The sequence below is a fragment of the Sturnira hondurensis genome, unplaced genomic scaffold (assembly GCF_014824575.4).
Source record: "Sturnira hondurensis isolate 20B ecotype Veracruz unplaced genomic scaffold, ASM1482457v3 Scaffold0001221, whole genome shotgun sequence".
Classification (NCBI taxonomy): Eukaryota; Metazoa; Chordata; class Mammalia; order Chiroptera; family Phyllostomidae; genus Sturnira; species Sturnira hondurensis.
The window spans coordinates 4,084,296-4,099,577 of record NW_028073852.1 but is presented as its reverse complement, the minus strand read 5'-3'; the positions used below and the strand labels follow the sequence as shown (position 1 = coordinate 4,099,577).

The 15,282-nt window shown below is 50.8% G+C and overlaps 3 protein-coding genes across 5 annotated transcripts in view; 2 read left to right on the top strand and 1 right to left on the bottom strand.

Annotated features, from left to right (window-relative positions):
- RECQL5 (RecQ like helicase 5) overlaps window positions 1-12,672 on the bottom strand; it is a 32,094-nt gene extending 19,422 nt beyond the window's left edge. For 2 of the 3 annotated variants that reach the window (XM_037065560.1, XM_037065575.1), the window contains exons 1-7: window positions 11,869-12,672; window positions 10,876-10,997; window positions 9,478-9,996; window positions 8,933-9,038; window positions 8,300-8,411; window positions 6,556-6,718; window positions 3,610-3,689 (exon numbers count right to left, since the gene is read on the bottom strand). In XM_037065560.1, coding sequence (XP_036921455.1) covers window positions 3,610-3,689; window positions 6,556-6,718; window positions 8,300-8,411; window positions 8,933-9,038; window positions 9,478-9,996; window positions 10,876-10,997; window positions 11,869-11,995 — 1,229 coding nt within the window. In that variant the 5' untranslated portion in view covers window positions 11,996-12,672. The remainder of the gene's footprint in view (window positions 1-3,609; window positions 3,690-6,555; window positions 6,719-8,299; window positions 8,412-8,932; window positions 9,039-9,477; window positions 9,997-10,875; window positions 10,998-11,868) is intronic. The other variant, XM_037065567.1, reaches the window with a different exon arrangement.
- Window positions 1,043-3,616, top strand: ERLN (endoregulin). The gene has a single exon (XM_037065618.1). It carries the CDS (start codon window positions 1,067-1,069, stop codon window positions 1,250-1,252), a length of 186 nt encoding a protein of 61 aa, XP_036921513.1. The 5' UTR covers window positions 1,043-1,066; the 3' UTR covers window positions 1,253-3,616.
- Window positions 12,673-12,793: 121 nt separating the features above from the next.
- The window catches only part of SAP30BP (SAP30 binding protein), a 33,000-nt gene continuing 30,511 nt past the window's right edge, over window positions 12,794-15,282 (top strand). The window contains exons 1-2 of the mRNA XM_037065460.1: window positions 12,794-12,965; window positions 14,069-14,178. Coding sequence (XP_036921355.1) covers window positions 12,860-12,965; window positions 14,069-14,178 — 216 coding nt within the window. The 5' untranslated portion in view covers window positions 12,794-12,859. The remainder of the gene's footprint in view (window positions 12,966-14,068; window positions 14,179-15,282) is intronic.

The following is a 15,282-nucleotide window of genomic DNA, read 5'->3' as shown; positions in this document are numbered from 1 at the left end:
ATGCACCCCACACCATAGGCAGGGGAGCCTGAGCTCTGGGCGGATCCTATCAGTCCACACCTCATCCAGACTAAGGGGAGGGGGGCAGGATGCGGCCTGGCAGATAGGTAGCCTGGGGCAAAGGCCCTGGATCCCATCTTTCCCCCTACCCACCCCAAGTCTGACTTCTAGTGAGGATACCTCGAGAAGCCCCCTGCCACACGACATCACAGAAGGGCAGAAGGCAAGTGAGGGGGTAAGTGTGAGAGGCAGAATGGAACCAAGGGTTGCTAGGCAATGGGCCCTGGCCCACCTTTGCTCAGGTGACAGCAAGGAGGTCTGGTCAGGGACACTGGGCAATGAGAACACCCTTTTCTCCCAACAGGTGCTTCTCTGAGGCCCAACGCTGCTCTGGTTACCTGCTGGCCTCTTCGAGCCCCCAGAGAGTGTGGCCCGAACATTACCCAGCTCCGCCCTCCCTCAGCACACGGGAGTGTGAACGCAGTCAGGTAACGACCCCTCCCTCCCCTCTCGGCCTGCAGGTGTGCAGCCTGCCAACCTCAGTGACTCCTCTAGAAGCTCTATGAGCCCCCCGTTTGCAGCTGCCTCGCAGGAAGTTTACGGAGGTCTCAGCTCGAGTCGGTCCATTCCCCCATAACTACACTAATCCCTCAAAGTGCTTCCCAGGCGTTTGGCCATTGAGGCAGGAAATACAGGAAAGACCTGGAGCAGAGCTCTAGCTGAGTCGGTCTCGGGGATGGGAGAGGAAGTCCTCGCTCATCCCAGCGCTGCTTAGGAAAGGACTGGAGCATCCAGGGGTGGCCCCTGCACTGGTGCCAGTCCTCGCTCCTGTCTCTACAGAGGAGGAGAGTCCATTCACTGCTGGCTGGAGGTGTTGAGCCCGAAGACCTGCATCACTCCAGTGTCTGCTGGCTGCAGAGGTGGGCTCGGAGGTTGCTGCGGGGGGTGGAGTCAGGGCCAGGGCCAGGGCCGGGGCCGGGGCCGGGGGTGGGTGGCCAGCAGTGCCTGGGGCGGGGCCTTGAAGAGGCCCCTGCACCCAGAGCCTCTGTCCTCATCTCAGGTTCACATGGATACCCTGATGACAAACCAGAGGCCCCTCTGGAAGGACCAGTTCTGGGAGAACCCCTGGGACCAGGGGGGCCTGGCTGTGATCAGCCTGTTCATCATCGTGGTCCTGCTCCTCATGTCGTTCGCTACGGTATTTGGTGCGCTCCCTACGCCTGAGAAGGCCAACCGGTTCGAAGAGTCATGACCTGACTTTCGGGGGGCCAAGAAGGGGGGCTGCCTGCTACACGCTCCCCAGGCACCATGCACCTTTCCCTCAAAGCCCTTTCAACAGTCTGGGATTACACATTTTTATGTGGTGATCTGAAAAGAGCCTGTCTTCCTCATTGGACCAAGCACCATAGAGGCCGGGGACAGGCCCCTCTCTGCTCGCCACTGGTCGCCCGTCGAGTGACCAGTGGGCCCAGGATGGTCAGTACCAACTGGTATCTGTTGATTGAACAAAGGGACAAATGAGCAAAACAAACGGGTGGACAGAGGTGCTGGGCTACTCGCTCCCCCAGTAGAGACGGTGGGAGCCCCGCTCACCCCAGGCCAGGACCCAGAGCCGCTCTTCCCTCTCAGGTGAGTCATCCGGCCTGTAGGCCGGAGGGTGCTTCACACCAATCGCCGTCCTTCTGACGCTACCAGGTAAAGCGCCCTGCCGTGAACCATCAAATGCTCCCCGTGGCCTTAGCTCGGAGGAAGCAGCCGCAGGCAGGACGAGGGGAAGCCCGCTGGTGTCCCACCTGTGCCCTCCTCTGACCCCAGGGCCTTTGCTCCTGGTCCCAGAGGTACCTCCATGCACCTGGGCCCTACAACGCTGCCTCTGTGGGAATGTGCCCGCCTCTGCCCAAGCCACCACACCAGCCTGCCCTCAACACCAGGTACTCTCCTCAGTGAACAGCTGCTTCACCTTCGACCGCAAACCCAGACTAGAGAAGGGTCACAGATCTGGAAGGGAAGGGCTTTTTCTTCACGCTATACGCCATTTATGCATTAAAGAAACATTCCCCTTACTCGCAGAGCAGTGTCAAATCCAGCGACACCAGCGGGCTTACTCCGGGCCTATACGTCCTAGAGTCTGTGACCCTCACTTGTGACATACGAGAAATGAAGCTGCACACGGGGCAACAGGACCCAGCTGGCCCCCAGGCCCCCAAACGGTGATAGAAGTTAGGGTGGAGGCCCCCGGGAAGACCCAGCCCCTTGGGATGGGGCAGCCAACCCTCTGGACAGCCCCACTGAGCTTCAGACTCCTCCCGGACAAGAACCAGGTCAGGGCTGTTTCCAGCCGAGGGGACACTGACAAACAGCAAGGACACTTGACCCTTCCACCATGAGTGCTTCGATCCAGGCGCCCGAGGCCTAATTTGGCACCTCCCTTACTAGTGCCCAGACAGGGCTTCGGTCACAACAGCTGTGGGCGCGGGCGGTCCTGAAAATGTAGCCAAACTCCTCGGCACAAAAGAGTATGCCCCAAACCTGCTCTTGTTACGGAGGCCAAATGAGAGCAGACTGCTTGGAGAAGGAAAGAGCTTCCGTCCAGGGGCCACCTACTCATCAGGGAACAGGAGGGGCAGGCATCAAACCCAGGGCGCAGTCTCTGGTTTCCAGAGCAAGCCCCAAACATCTGCCAGACGCCGGTACTCAGCTTCATGCTTCCAGAATCTCATCTCACCATGCAAACCCAAGGCAGCACATGTATGTGAAAATGCGCACAGAGAGTTGGCAGGTCCAGGGTTCATGGCATCCGTCTGCCATGAGCTTTGTGACTGTCCTGTCTTGGACACTGGTCTGCTCACCTCTAAGCCTGAAGCAATTTCTGCCTCATCTGCCTCACAGGGCTGTCCAGTGAGATCTGACCAACGACAGAGGACTCAAAGAGTTTTTCAGACAAAAGGGCTACCCAAGCGCGCCGCGCTGCCAGCCAGTCCAGAACCCGCTGGACACCCCTCACAGGTGCACAGCAGCGGTTGTGCTTGGAAGCCACCCTGCCACAGCCTGCCTGTCCCTGCAGCTACCAGGCTCCTCTGTGATGCCACCGCCAGCAGATTCAGATAAAACAGAGAAGTAAATTCCAAGTGGGAGGGCTGGCATTGTGTGAGAAAAGCTGATTTCTCCCCAAGCATGCTATGCACTCGGCAAGGGGTAAGCTGGGTCACCCGCCCCTGTTTGTCCAGGGTCAGAGTGAAGCCACTGTCCGGCTCAGTGGCCTGTGATGACCACAATGCCAGTGGCTCAGAAGTGGTCCACTGACTCAGGACTGAGTCACTCACAGGGCCACCCACTCCAGAAGGGGGTAAATTAGGGCAGACAGATGACCCTCCCCAAAATGTTCAGTCCTCACACAGCCAGGGTTTCTGGGGCCTGCCACAAAAGAGTAGAAGGGTACCGACCTCTAGGCTGCCTGACAGGAAATGCCCCAAACCACGACCTCTGGCAGGCAGGGGCCCCCTGGTGGCGCAAGTGTTGCCCCGCATTAGCTGGTTAACCCACAGGCGCTGGAAGAGGAAAAGATTTCATTGACACTCTGCTCTGGAAACACGCAAGTAAGTCACTCACCCCAGTTCTTCACAGAAGTTCACCAAGGCATCAAAGGCCAGGACGGCAGCTTTATCGGACGCTTTGTTCCCCCTCTTTTCCTGGAGACAAAAACCGACCATTTATATGATGATGACCAGAGGGGTGGGGTGGGGAGGGAGAAGAGGGTAAAGCAGGATAAACGGAGACGGAAGGAGACTTCACTTGAACTCCCAGTACAATATGCAGATGATGTGTCACGGAACTGCACACCTGACACCTGTATAATTTTATTAACCGATGTCACCCCAATACCATTAAATTTTTTTTAAAAAGAAATGACCAGTAGGTGTTACATAGTTGTGCTGCTTGTGCCCCAAAAAATGACGAGAGGAAAAAAAAAATCAAATGACAGTAAGTGTCCCCAAACCTGAGCCTCTATCAGAATCATCTGAGTAACTGAGAAGAGTGACTGAGGGCCTCCCCCCAACCACTGAAGCGAACTTTCCGGAATGGGAGCTTTTGATGGTTGACGTTTTTAAAAAAACGGCTCATGTGATTCTCATGCAAAGGACCCAGAATTGGCACCTGAGAACCACGGTACACGATGTGACCCAGTTTAATAGTAGCCGCGGGCCCCAGGACGCGTGCTTGGGTACATGGGAGCAGGTGCGCCTCTGTGTGCGTGGGGGGACACAGTGCGCACTAGAATGCGGACAGTGATCAATCCACGTGGGAATACCTGTTGCCTTCTGGATCTCCCCTGGAACGTCATTAAGTATGTATATTAGCTTTATTTTATTTTATTTATTTACCTTTAGAGGGGAAGGGAAGGAGAGAGGGAGAGAAACATTCATGTGTGGTTGCCTCTCGTGCGTCCCCTGCTGGGAACTGGCCTGCAACCCAGGCGTGTGCCCTGACTGGGAATCGAACCTCGGTTGTTTGGTTCACAGGCGCGCGCTCAATCCACTGAGCCACACCAGCCAGGGCTGTATATTAGCTTTGAGGAGAAATGAGTTTTACATTGTTCCACTCAGTTTTTGCACCTGCTCAGAGCCTGCCTGTTTTCTTCATCTAAATTGGTGGTTCTCATCCCTGGCTGCATATTAAAATCAACTGGGGAGCTTTAAAAAAAATCTCTTGTTAATAGCCTGTAACCTTTGTATGTAGGTATTTAATTAATAAGTTTTATTCTTGCAAATTAAACTTTTCATTTCCATTATTAGGACCAAGGTTTTTTAAAATGCAGCAAAAAGCTACAGCTTTCTTTTTTTAAATAGAAATTTTAAAAAATTTCTATTGCATTCAGCCACCTTACCAGTTTGTTCGTTTTTAATAAATTCTAACAGATTCCTAGTAGACTCGGGGGTTTCCTAGGCAGGCCCTCGTTGACACTCCCACCTCCTGGTGACTCCTACTATCCCTGACCCTGGGAGTTTATACATGCATTTTTTTATCTTTATGTTGTCATTTTGGTGGGAACCAGAAATATGTACTTGCATTTCATCTTTCTCACCAGGAAAAGTCTGCATGTGCCCTTTTGCAACTCCACACACTATGCTCTGGAGGACTTCCTGGGTCATTTTCAACCACCTGAGACCACCCCCTGGGTGACTGGCCCACTGTGCACTTTGGCAGCACGCACCGGGGAAGAGTCTGACGTCACTGTTGCAGGGCTGCAGCAAACATCCCTGTACATCCCTGCACACGTGACAGCGTGTCTGCGCACATGTGCAATTACTGACCCACAGGGCACCAGCACCCTCCACGCACACGTTACCACCTGTCTCTCCTCCTGGCACTCACGCGGCACTCCTGACTGTGCTGAGAGTCACCCTTTCCCACAGCCTCACGCGTGACTACAAAGATGTCTACACCTCCGCCAATCGGATGGGTGTACAACAGCAGCCCATCATCTAATCTGCATTTCCCCGATTCCTAAGTGATGTGCGCAGCCCTTCGTGTATTCATTAGACATTCTGGTTTCCTTTCCCGTGAGGTTCATAGATTTTTTAAAATTTTTATTTATTTATCTTTTAGAGGGGAAAGGAAGGAGAGAGGGAGAGAAATATCAATGTATGGTTGCCTCTCGTGGGTCCCCTGCCGGGAACTGGCCTGCAACCCAGGTATGTGCCCCGACTGGGAATTGAACCGAGATCATGTGGTTTGCAGGCCCGCGCTCAATCCACTGAGCTACACCAGCCAGGCATAGATTTTGCTATGTAGCTGTCTATCTGTTACTTATTCCCCTATAGGGTTCTCTGCATATTCAGCTACTTACATATATTGCAAATATTTTCCCCAACAATGGCTCATTTTTCACTTTGCTTATGGAGTCTCTCATAGAAATTTTTGGAGTGAATTTAGTCAAATAGACAGTATCTTCCTTCATGGTTTCTGCCTTTAAAATCTCAACACACTCAGCCCTTCTTCAAGGCCATAAAGTGTTCCCTACCCACGTACGGTGTCTGAGGTCTTTGATTCACATGTGTATGGTAGGAGAGGCGTGAATCTAATTTATCTTTTTCCAGCACCAATCACTCAACAGTTCGTCCTTTCCTGCTGATTTACAATGCCACCCTTTATACACCAATTTCCCTTACAGATGTGGGTCTGTTTCTAGGCTCTCTACAGAGATGTATAACCAGTTATTTTAAAAAGGCTAAAAACAAAACCAAAGAATTTGTAACAATATAGGAAAGTGGTTGTGTAACAACATAAATGAACCCGAGGTAGGATCGGCCTTGACCATGTAAAACAACATGCACACGAAAGCCCATACTAAGAGAAAGTAATACACACAAAAAAGTCTGACCTCGCTTGCTGCCCTGCCCACGCGCCAATATACAACCCCCCCCCCTTGCCACAACATCTAGCCCCAGGAGCACCTTTCCAGCTTACAGAATCACCCTGAGTTCAGAAATAAGCGGCGTGAAATTGGCGAGCAGAGACTTGGGACAGGAAGGGCTACTCCTGCCCCAGACTCACCTGGAGATTCGCTACTTCCTTCCTGATCAGGAAGCTGACTTGGTCCCGGTCGTTCCTGGAGTAATAGAGACGGCACCAGGAAGGCTTCCCGTCCCTGCCCGCGCGGCCAGACTCTTGGTAGTACCCGGCCATAGACTTGGCAATATTCCAGTGGGCGACAAACCTGTAGGACCCAAAGGGACAAGCGGCATGAGATGTGACAGAAGATCTGAGGGGAGGAGTGGTACTGAGTGGGTGGAGCAGGGCTCTTCACAGAGACCAGAGGTGGGCAGGCGGGCAGGGAGGGCAGGGAGAGGCCCCAGGGAGCGGCACGGCCAGGACACCTGCAGTCCATCTGCAGGACTCCCTGGCGTGAAGCAGCCCAGTTCAGAGGCCACAGCACTAAAGGGTGAAAGTCCAACACGTGAGAAAGAAAAAATCCCCACAGTCAGAGGTCCCACGGGGAAAAAATACTGGGCTTAAACAAATAAGACTAGGCCACTTGGGAACTATGCAACCTTGAAGAAATCTTTTATAATCCCACTTTGAAGTGAGAAAAAGATAACATTTATTAAATACCTACTATGACTGGCCTGCAAACCAAAGGGCTGCCAGTTCAATTCCCAGTCAGGGCACATGCTTGGGTAGTGGGCCAGGTCCCCAGTGTGGGGCACAAGAGAGGCAACCACACACTGATGTTTCTCTCCCTCTCTTTCTCTCTCCCTTCTCCTTTAAAAGTAAATAAAACCTTTCAAAAAACCGTACTGTGAGCCAGTGTATGTATTTGTCTCATTTGTCTGTTACAGTCCTATCATTTGAGGCAGCCCCACTTTAGAGACAATGAACTTGAGACTCAGAGAGGTAAATTGTACCAGATGACACGGCAAGGGGACAGTCGTATTAGGCTTTGAGCTGGGGGTGTCTGACTTCAAAGTTGGACCCTAATAAGACACAGCAAACCCAGCATCCAAACTCCAGTGACAAAGTCCGTGTTCAAAAGGAGACATGACTAGAGGCAGTGAACAGTCAATACAACACACAGATGATGTATTACAGAACGTACACCTGAAACCTATATACTTCTATTAACCAATGTCCCCCCGATACATTCAATAAAAGCAAAGTCTGTGTCCCCTCAAATGCAGTACACACACTAATTCCTACCCTGACCAACCCAGGGTCACTCTGAGTCTTAGCAAGACCACGCACGCAAAGGTGCTCCTTAAATCATACAAGGCATTACTGTCGGTGTCGGTCAGAACAAAGGGCTTCAGGTTGTAGCCCAAAATGTCTCCAGAAGGTCAGGAGTGGGTGGAGGTAAAACCCTCCTAACAGCTGCAGGGTGCGCCTGGGAGGCTGGGATGCACCCGTCTCCTCGGCCGGTCAGTCAGCAATAAGAAGGAACAATGGGGACAAGCTCTCCGCCTGGACTTCCTGCAGGAAGCAGGCTAAGACACCTCATTCCAACCCTCCCAGGGTCCATCTGCTAAGACGTGAGTGAACAGGGCTGTGCTAATGAATGAGCCCGATGGTCTGCCTGCTGCCCCATCTCCTGGGGACGGCAGAACCATTCTGCGCAGCCACCCGGAGCAGGCTGCACAGAAATAGTCAGCACCTGGGCTGTGTGCCAGGGACCCCCTCCTGGGGCCTCATTCCCCGCAGGTCCTAGAAGGAGCACATGGACCTGGTCCTCCAGGCAGAGCGCTAGGCAGCCCACCCTAAGCCAGGCCCCGATTAGGAAGGTAAGGCAAGAACCAGAGCTCACCTGACATTGGCTTTGTCCACTCCCATCCCAAAACTAATGGTTGCAACAATTACGGGGACTTTCTCCTCCATCCACTCGTTCTGCACCAGCGTTCTTTCAGAAGCCTTGAGCCCTACGAAGGGGGGAAAGGTGGGGATGGGAATTCACCTTTCCCTGGGGTTTCCCTTGGGGTCTGTCTTGGGTTTGACACTATGCTGGGCACTGTACATACTCCTGAATTCATTACTTACCAGTTGTGTGACCTTGGGCCAGCCACTTAACCTCTAGTGAATGTAAAGACCCTAGCCTGTATATGGTACACGGCACTCAGTGAATATTAGAGCTGAGATTCAAACCCAAGTCCACTGGCCTCCAAAGCCTGTGCTCTTTCCATAACACAGATACATGGGCTTATAAAAGCTCATCCCCTGCTGCTGGGGGCGCATAGGACGAGAAAGAATTCAGGAGTCCCAAGCCTCATTTGAGACCTCACTCATGTCTGGACCCCCTTTTTGTGGATTTAAAGCAATCACTTTAGCTCTCTCTGGGTATCTAGAAAAGATGTTAGAACACTTGACTTTCCAGGACCCAGAGGGCCTCTCGCTCAGAGGCTCCTGAGAGTGAAGAAGACCATGTGGCCTGGGCGGCCCTCACCTGCGTGGTAGGCCTTGGCATTCAACCCCCTCGAACTGAGCTCTATTGCCAGCTGTTCACAAGCCTCTCTGGTCCTGCAGTAGACAATACCGCAGCCGGAAAACAACTGAATGGGAAGAGAGGAACAACAGAGAAAAAAAATCATTGGAAAAAACAATCCATCTGCTTTAAAAGCAGCTCTGTCTCCCATCGGCTTCAGTCTCTTCCGAAGCAGCCACCCAGCAAGGCTCTGCCACTTTCTAACAAAGCAGGAGCCAAGCAGCTCAAAAACCAAGCCCTCTCCCCTCAAACCTTGAATAGGTCTGCAAAGGCCACCATCAGAGGCTGGCTGCCTGCCTCCCACAGCAGGTTTCCAGGACAAGGAAACTGCAGGAGGAAGAACCATGCCAGAAAGCCAAAGGGACAACCCTCTGCGCTTTAAGCAGCTATGGCTAGCCTGACTAGGGACACTGGAAAAAGCAAAGGCCTTAGGAAACCAACAGCCATCTCTATGCTGCAGACAGCATTCCATAGGCATCTTGGCCTCTCCACCTTGGTGCCCTCACCCCTTTATCAGTCTTCTGTCCAAGAGCCTTAAGGCAGAAGTCCCGAAGGTTACTGTAGGGGTCAGAAAGCAGCTCCTTAAACTGCACATCGTAAAAGAGATTGGCCCGGAAGCAGGGAGTCTTGAAGACAGCGACCGGCTGCCTCAGGTGCAGGGCGGCAAACACGTCCTCCTGGACCTGCGGGGTGGCTGTGGCGGTCAGGGCCACACACGGGGCATGTGCCAGGCGGGAGCGCAGGGCCCCCAGACGCAAGTAGTCAGGACGGAAGTCATGGCCCCACTGGGAAATACAATGAGCTTCATCCACCACCAGGTAGGACAGCAGGTGGCGGGCCACCAAGGAGGTGAGGGTGGGCTGGAAGGAGGCTGACGCCGCCATCTCTGGTGTAATGTACAGAAGTTTGGTACGGGGCTTTTCTTGCTCCAGGTCAAAGAGCAGCTCTTTCTTCTCCTGGGCTGAGAGCTTCGAGTTCAGGGAACTCACTCGCACCTTCAGGGCCAGCAAGTGGTCTACTTGGTCCTGAGGGCAGAAGGGGGAGAGGCACAGAGGGGAGTGTAATTGGCCCATAGGATCTCAGAAAGTTGTTGCAAAGCCCTGGCGTATTTCCCAGCCATTAAACACCCCTGCTACCCTCCAATATGTCTTCTCTCTGCATACGAGAAATACTAGGAGGACCGGTTCTGGAGCCAAACAGACCTGGATGCAATGCTGGCTTATGTAGCTGCCACTCACTCTTGGTTCATTCTTAACCTCAACCTGTCAGTGTTCTCACTCCCCACCCCCACCACTATAAAAATAGTAACTATCTAATAGGATTGTTGAAGGAATTAACTTTTACATCTCAAAGGTGAAATTAATGCAAGTAAAGCACCAGCACTAAGCACTGTCACTGTTCTTTCCTGTCTCTCTTCACAGTCGATTGCTCTTAACTACGCAGCTACACTTCCTCATTACTGATCCTAGGAGCCCATCTGCAGGCCTTCAATACAGTCAGAAATGCAGATAAGATGCTAACAGCATCCCAATGAATCATCTTTTCTGTCACAGCTGTGCCCTTGCCGGAATAGAGGAGGGCACCAGGGATCCCGGTATCAATTTAGTTCTCTATCCATCTGTATCTTCTAACCCGTCAAGAGTGGGTATGTGTAGACAGATACAGTCCCACAGTCCTCGGGACAAAGAGTAACAGAGGAAGTAAGAGTCCACCGGAGTGCTATGCACTGGTGGAGAAGCCCCCATACGGGCAATCTGGAAACCCAACACAGCAAGGGAGATAAGCAAATCAAGGAGAGTAAGAGGCAAAAGACCAGAGAAAGCAGAAGCGAAATTTCCAGGTGTAAACGACCTTTCCCTAACCTCCTCAGGGGTACCCTCTTCATCCCCCCCCCCCAACCTCACCTGAATCAAAGCAATGAGAGGAGAGATAACGATGGTGATGCCTTTGGCCAACACGGCAGGAAGCTGATAGCACAGGGATTTCCCTGCCCCTGTGGGCATGCACACAAAGACGTCCTTGTCCCCTGCAAAAGTACAAGACAATACCTAACGCTTCTTGCCTTTTATCTCCTTCCTTCCAGGCTGTTGAAAATTCATTGAGAATGTAGGAAAATGCTCTAGCAGAGTGTATGGCACACAGTTGGAGAGGCATGGGGTAGGGGGTAAGTCGTTCTCAATATAATCTTAATTCCCATCCCATCCTTTCTATGAAAAGGGTACAGGAACATTTGGAAAAGCACACAAACCACTTCTGATAATGGTCCTACCAACTACAAGGTTAAGAAGTCAGAGTTGGCTGGGATATAGATGATTGAACTAAATTAAAGTATTGTAATTTAGTTCAATATAAAATATAAAGATTGAACTAAATACAAGTATTCAGCCATGGAAGCCGAATACTTTGTGGATGAGTGGGCATATCTGTGTAGACATGGAAGCGACATCACTTAGATGTCTTCTATTTATATACATGTTACAGTGTAATTAACATTACACTGCTTCTCCTCTCTTGACAACTTCCATTTGTCAACAAACCTCAGGTTTACGGTATTATTATTCCTTCCTTCCCTATTTGGGATCCAGGCCACTCAATCTTCAACAAAGGGATGGCCTACGTCAGTGGCTGGATTAGGCTCTTTCTGCCAACCCTGCACAAACTAGTGGGACTCTATGAACTGTTTTCAAAGACGATCTGTAGCTCTGGCTATGAAGTGTAAGAAACAGAACAGCTGGGTGGCTCCACCGATAAAACTGCAAGTGTGGGGGAGGAGTCTACAAGATTTCCAAAACCAATTAAGGACCAAAGGTGGGGAGGTAGGGTCAGAAGGAGGGTGTTTGAGGCAGTGCTTCCGTATAGCCAGCACCAATGTAAACACAGTAGCTCTGCAATGTTACCTTTCACTACAGCCATGGTCGCACTCTCCTGTAAAGGCGTCTTAAAAGAGTCAAACCCAAAGACCTTCTTCAACGTGCTCCGGACTCGATGCTCAGGGTCAAAACGAGAGGAATGGTGGCTGCTCATCTTAGCGACAAACGGTGGCCAGAGGTTAAGGCAAAGGTGATGATCATATGGTTGTGGCAAAAGCCCTCTGTTCTGCTTTCATTCAAATACCGCTTATTTTTCTCTATGAGTACAAATTTGCGGCATTACAGTCAAGCAATATATTATCTTCAAGTAATACAGCTCCAGGTGAACAGCCTCAAGCAATACATTCCTGGGTAATTAACATCTCCACTTACACGTCAGTGAAAAGAAAAATTGAACTCTCCCAGGCCACAGTATATATAGCACAGGGCCAGAAATTAGATCATGAGAAGAAACACAGTATCTTCGGAATAGTTTGGGGAAGGTGGCATTGCTCGTCTAAGATCCGTCTTCTGCTATAAGCACGACTATGACGACCATTCTTCCCCCCAGGACCCCGACTGATCCCTTCTTCTCCACTCCCAAAGAAGAGATCTTCTGCTTTCCTCCTCGAAGCCCCCAATCCACTCTTTTTCCTTTCTCAGCTGAAGTCTCCCTCTCCACGCCAAGGTATCAAAGCCGGCCTTGGGTCGCCCAGGAGCGAAGGGCTCAATGTGCGAGGAGGAGGTCGACGTCTGCTGGAACTACAGGAAGAGACCCCTCGCCACCGCCAACTCTGAAACCCCGAACAGCTAGACCTCCACTACCGGGTAAAACTCAAGCAACCTTGAATCCGTCGCGCAGGAGTGACGTTGGTGCTTTCTGAGGGGGCGGGGCCAGGCTCAGAAACAGCCGTCTTGATTGGTTCCCGGGCTGGAACCCGCGCGGGTTCTCCTGGGACCCGGAAGAAGTCGCCTTTCCGTGCGGAAGTCGTCCTTCTGTAGTCAAGGGAGTGAGGCCCGCCGAGGCCGTAGGCGTAAGATGGCGGGGAAGAAGAATGTCCTGTCTTCTCTGGCAGTGTATGCGGAAGATTCAGAGCCCGAGTCTGACGGCGAGGCTGGCGTCGAAACGGCGGGCAGCGCGGCTGGTGAGGCCCGAGTCGGGGTGGGGGTGCGGAAGGGGAGGAACAGGTGTTTGCTCCGAATGTTGCTCCCCTGGCTGAGCGGGACTGGGAGAGATAGTCATTGTGCCCCGAGTGTCGGGCCCCGAAGCGCTTCGGGGTCCCGGGCTGACGCTCTGTGGTAAAAATGCATTGTCTCTTTCCGTTGATTCGATTATCCTGCCAAAATTTACTGAAAATCTCTGCCGAGCATCTTGCTGAGCAGAGGGATATACAAAAGGTGGAGAGGGTCCAGGGCTGGTGAAGCAGGCTACCTGTTCTCTCCGAGCATGTCTGATAGGAGAGAGAGAGATGAGCAAAACGTAGGCGGAGGGCAATACGGGTTGTGTCTTACTGCATTTATAACTTTCAAGTAATGTACCCTAGACGCACCTGGGAGCTTTCAAAAACTGTATCTGGTCTCCACTAGACTCGAGAGTCTAATTCTGTAGGTCTGGGCGTGTGTGAACTTTACGAGGCTCCTCGGTGATCCCATTGTTTTGTGAGTTGTTGAAACTCCTCGGTGATTTTGTTGCCCAACTCAGGGTGAGAATCGCGATGTTAAGAAGTGAGAACAGACTTATGCGCGAGCGTGGAGAGATAGTAAATTAACTAACGTATCTGGGTCTTAGTTTCCTCAACGGAAAGTGAGGGGCTTGGACTTAAGTTAGCTGCTCTCGCTTTTGTGTGGTCTTTGCCAGCCGGGAGGTTTTCTGGTGGTTTCCCGGTAATTTGTATTGTCTTTAGGGTTTTCTTGGTGGTGGTTTGCTTTGTGTTAAACGTAGAAAAAGGTTGTTTCTCAGGTCGGTATGTTGGGAATCCCGTGGAGTACCCCCTGTTCAAGGTCCTGTTCCTAGGGGAGGACACACGGGAATGAGGATGACAGAGTCCTCGGATGAGGAGATGAGGTCGCCGGTGTGCCTGGCGCTATCTACAGGTGCTCAGACAGCATAGTCTGGGTCCTGTGGACATTTAACATGAGACTCAGGTTTCTTTATTATCCTAAGATAGAGTTCTAGCCACTCAGATCAACGGAAGGTTTCCTTGCACTTCCCCCCATTTATTCATTTTTATGTTTCCCTCTGTTTTAGAGGAGAAAGGTGGATTGGTGTCTGAAGCATACGGAGAGGATGATTTTTCTCGAGTCGAGGGTGATGAAGATGGCTACGAAGAAGAAGAGGATGAGAACAGCAAACAGTCGGTAAGCAGATCTGCACCTGGACCCACAGCTGCTCAGAGCGCCGTTTCATTGGTCAGAAACTTGTTCCGGCAGCGTTCCTTTTACCACCTAATGTCACCCCCCCCCCACACACACTCTTCGGTGTCAATTAAGGAAACTGGGTTGGAGAGTGGCAGTTCTGTGTGTGAGTCAAATCTGTTTTCACCTGGAGCATTTCACCTGGAACCTTTGAATTACATTTTTGGGGAAAACAGTGAATTATTTTATTTAACCCAGATATCAGCGAGGGTTTTATGGTGGTTTTCCCTTTTGAGGTCATATTTATTCTATTTGTAATAGTGTATTTATTCTAATTGGTGTATCATTTGTGTTTGCAATCAACACTATTATTTTTCATCCTGGGTGGGGTTCATTTAAATCTTTAGCTTATTTAAAGGATTAGGAAGGAAAATTATTATTGTATATATGACTTAATCCTTAACTTCTTTCTCAACATTTTACTTCACACTTGTTATCCCAGTGCCCTTGGTTCTTGACCACCAATCTTGCCTGAAGTTCAGTGCGTGGTGGCTAACAAAAGAGAACTTGCGTCTCGACCAGAAAGGCCTTTGACACATCACCTGCTGTATCATGAGCCAGAATTTACAAGTCTGGGGGTGGGGCAAAACAAGGATTCCACTTGGTGCTTGGTACAAAGACGTGCGAAGTCGAACCTGGATATTTAGCAGCGGCTTTAATGGAAATAGTCAATGTACTTCCAGCACTGGTTTGAAAACTTTGTCATGCGCTGATATTTAAGTGTTACCATTGGGCTGCTTTCCACCGTAAGCAAAAATGTGCTGTGCAGTTTCTGCTCTTTGGGAGGATGTTTTCATGCCCTTCCCTCACCCTTAGTGCTGCTAAAGCAGAACTGACTGGAATTGGTTAGAAAGGCTTTGAAAGGCATGTTCTTTTCCTGGCTTTTTTTTTTCTCCTTTTTTTTTCTTTTAAGTGCATGCATTGTGGCTTAATATCTGTAACGATTTTCTTCAGTAGATCTGCACAGTATGTTTTGAAGTGTTATTCTGTATTTGTTTTCCTTAAGATTTTCATCCTATTTAAGCTTTATTTCATGTTTTTATGAAA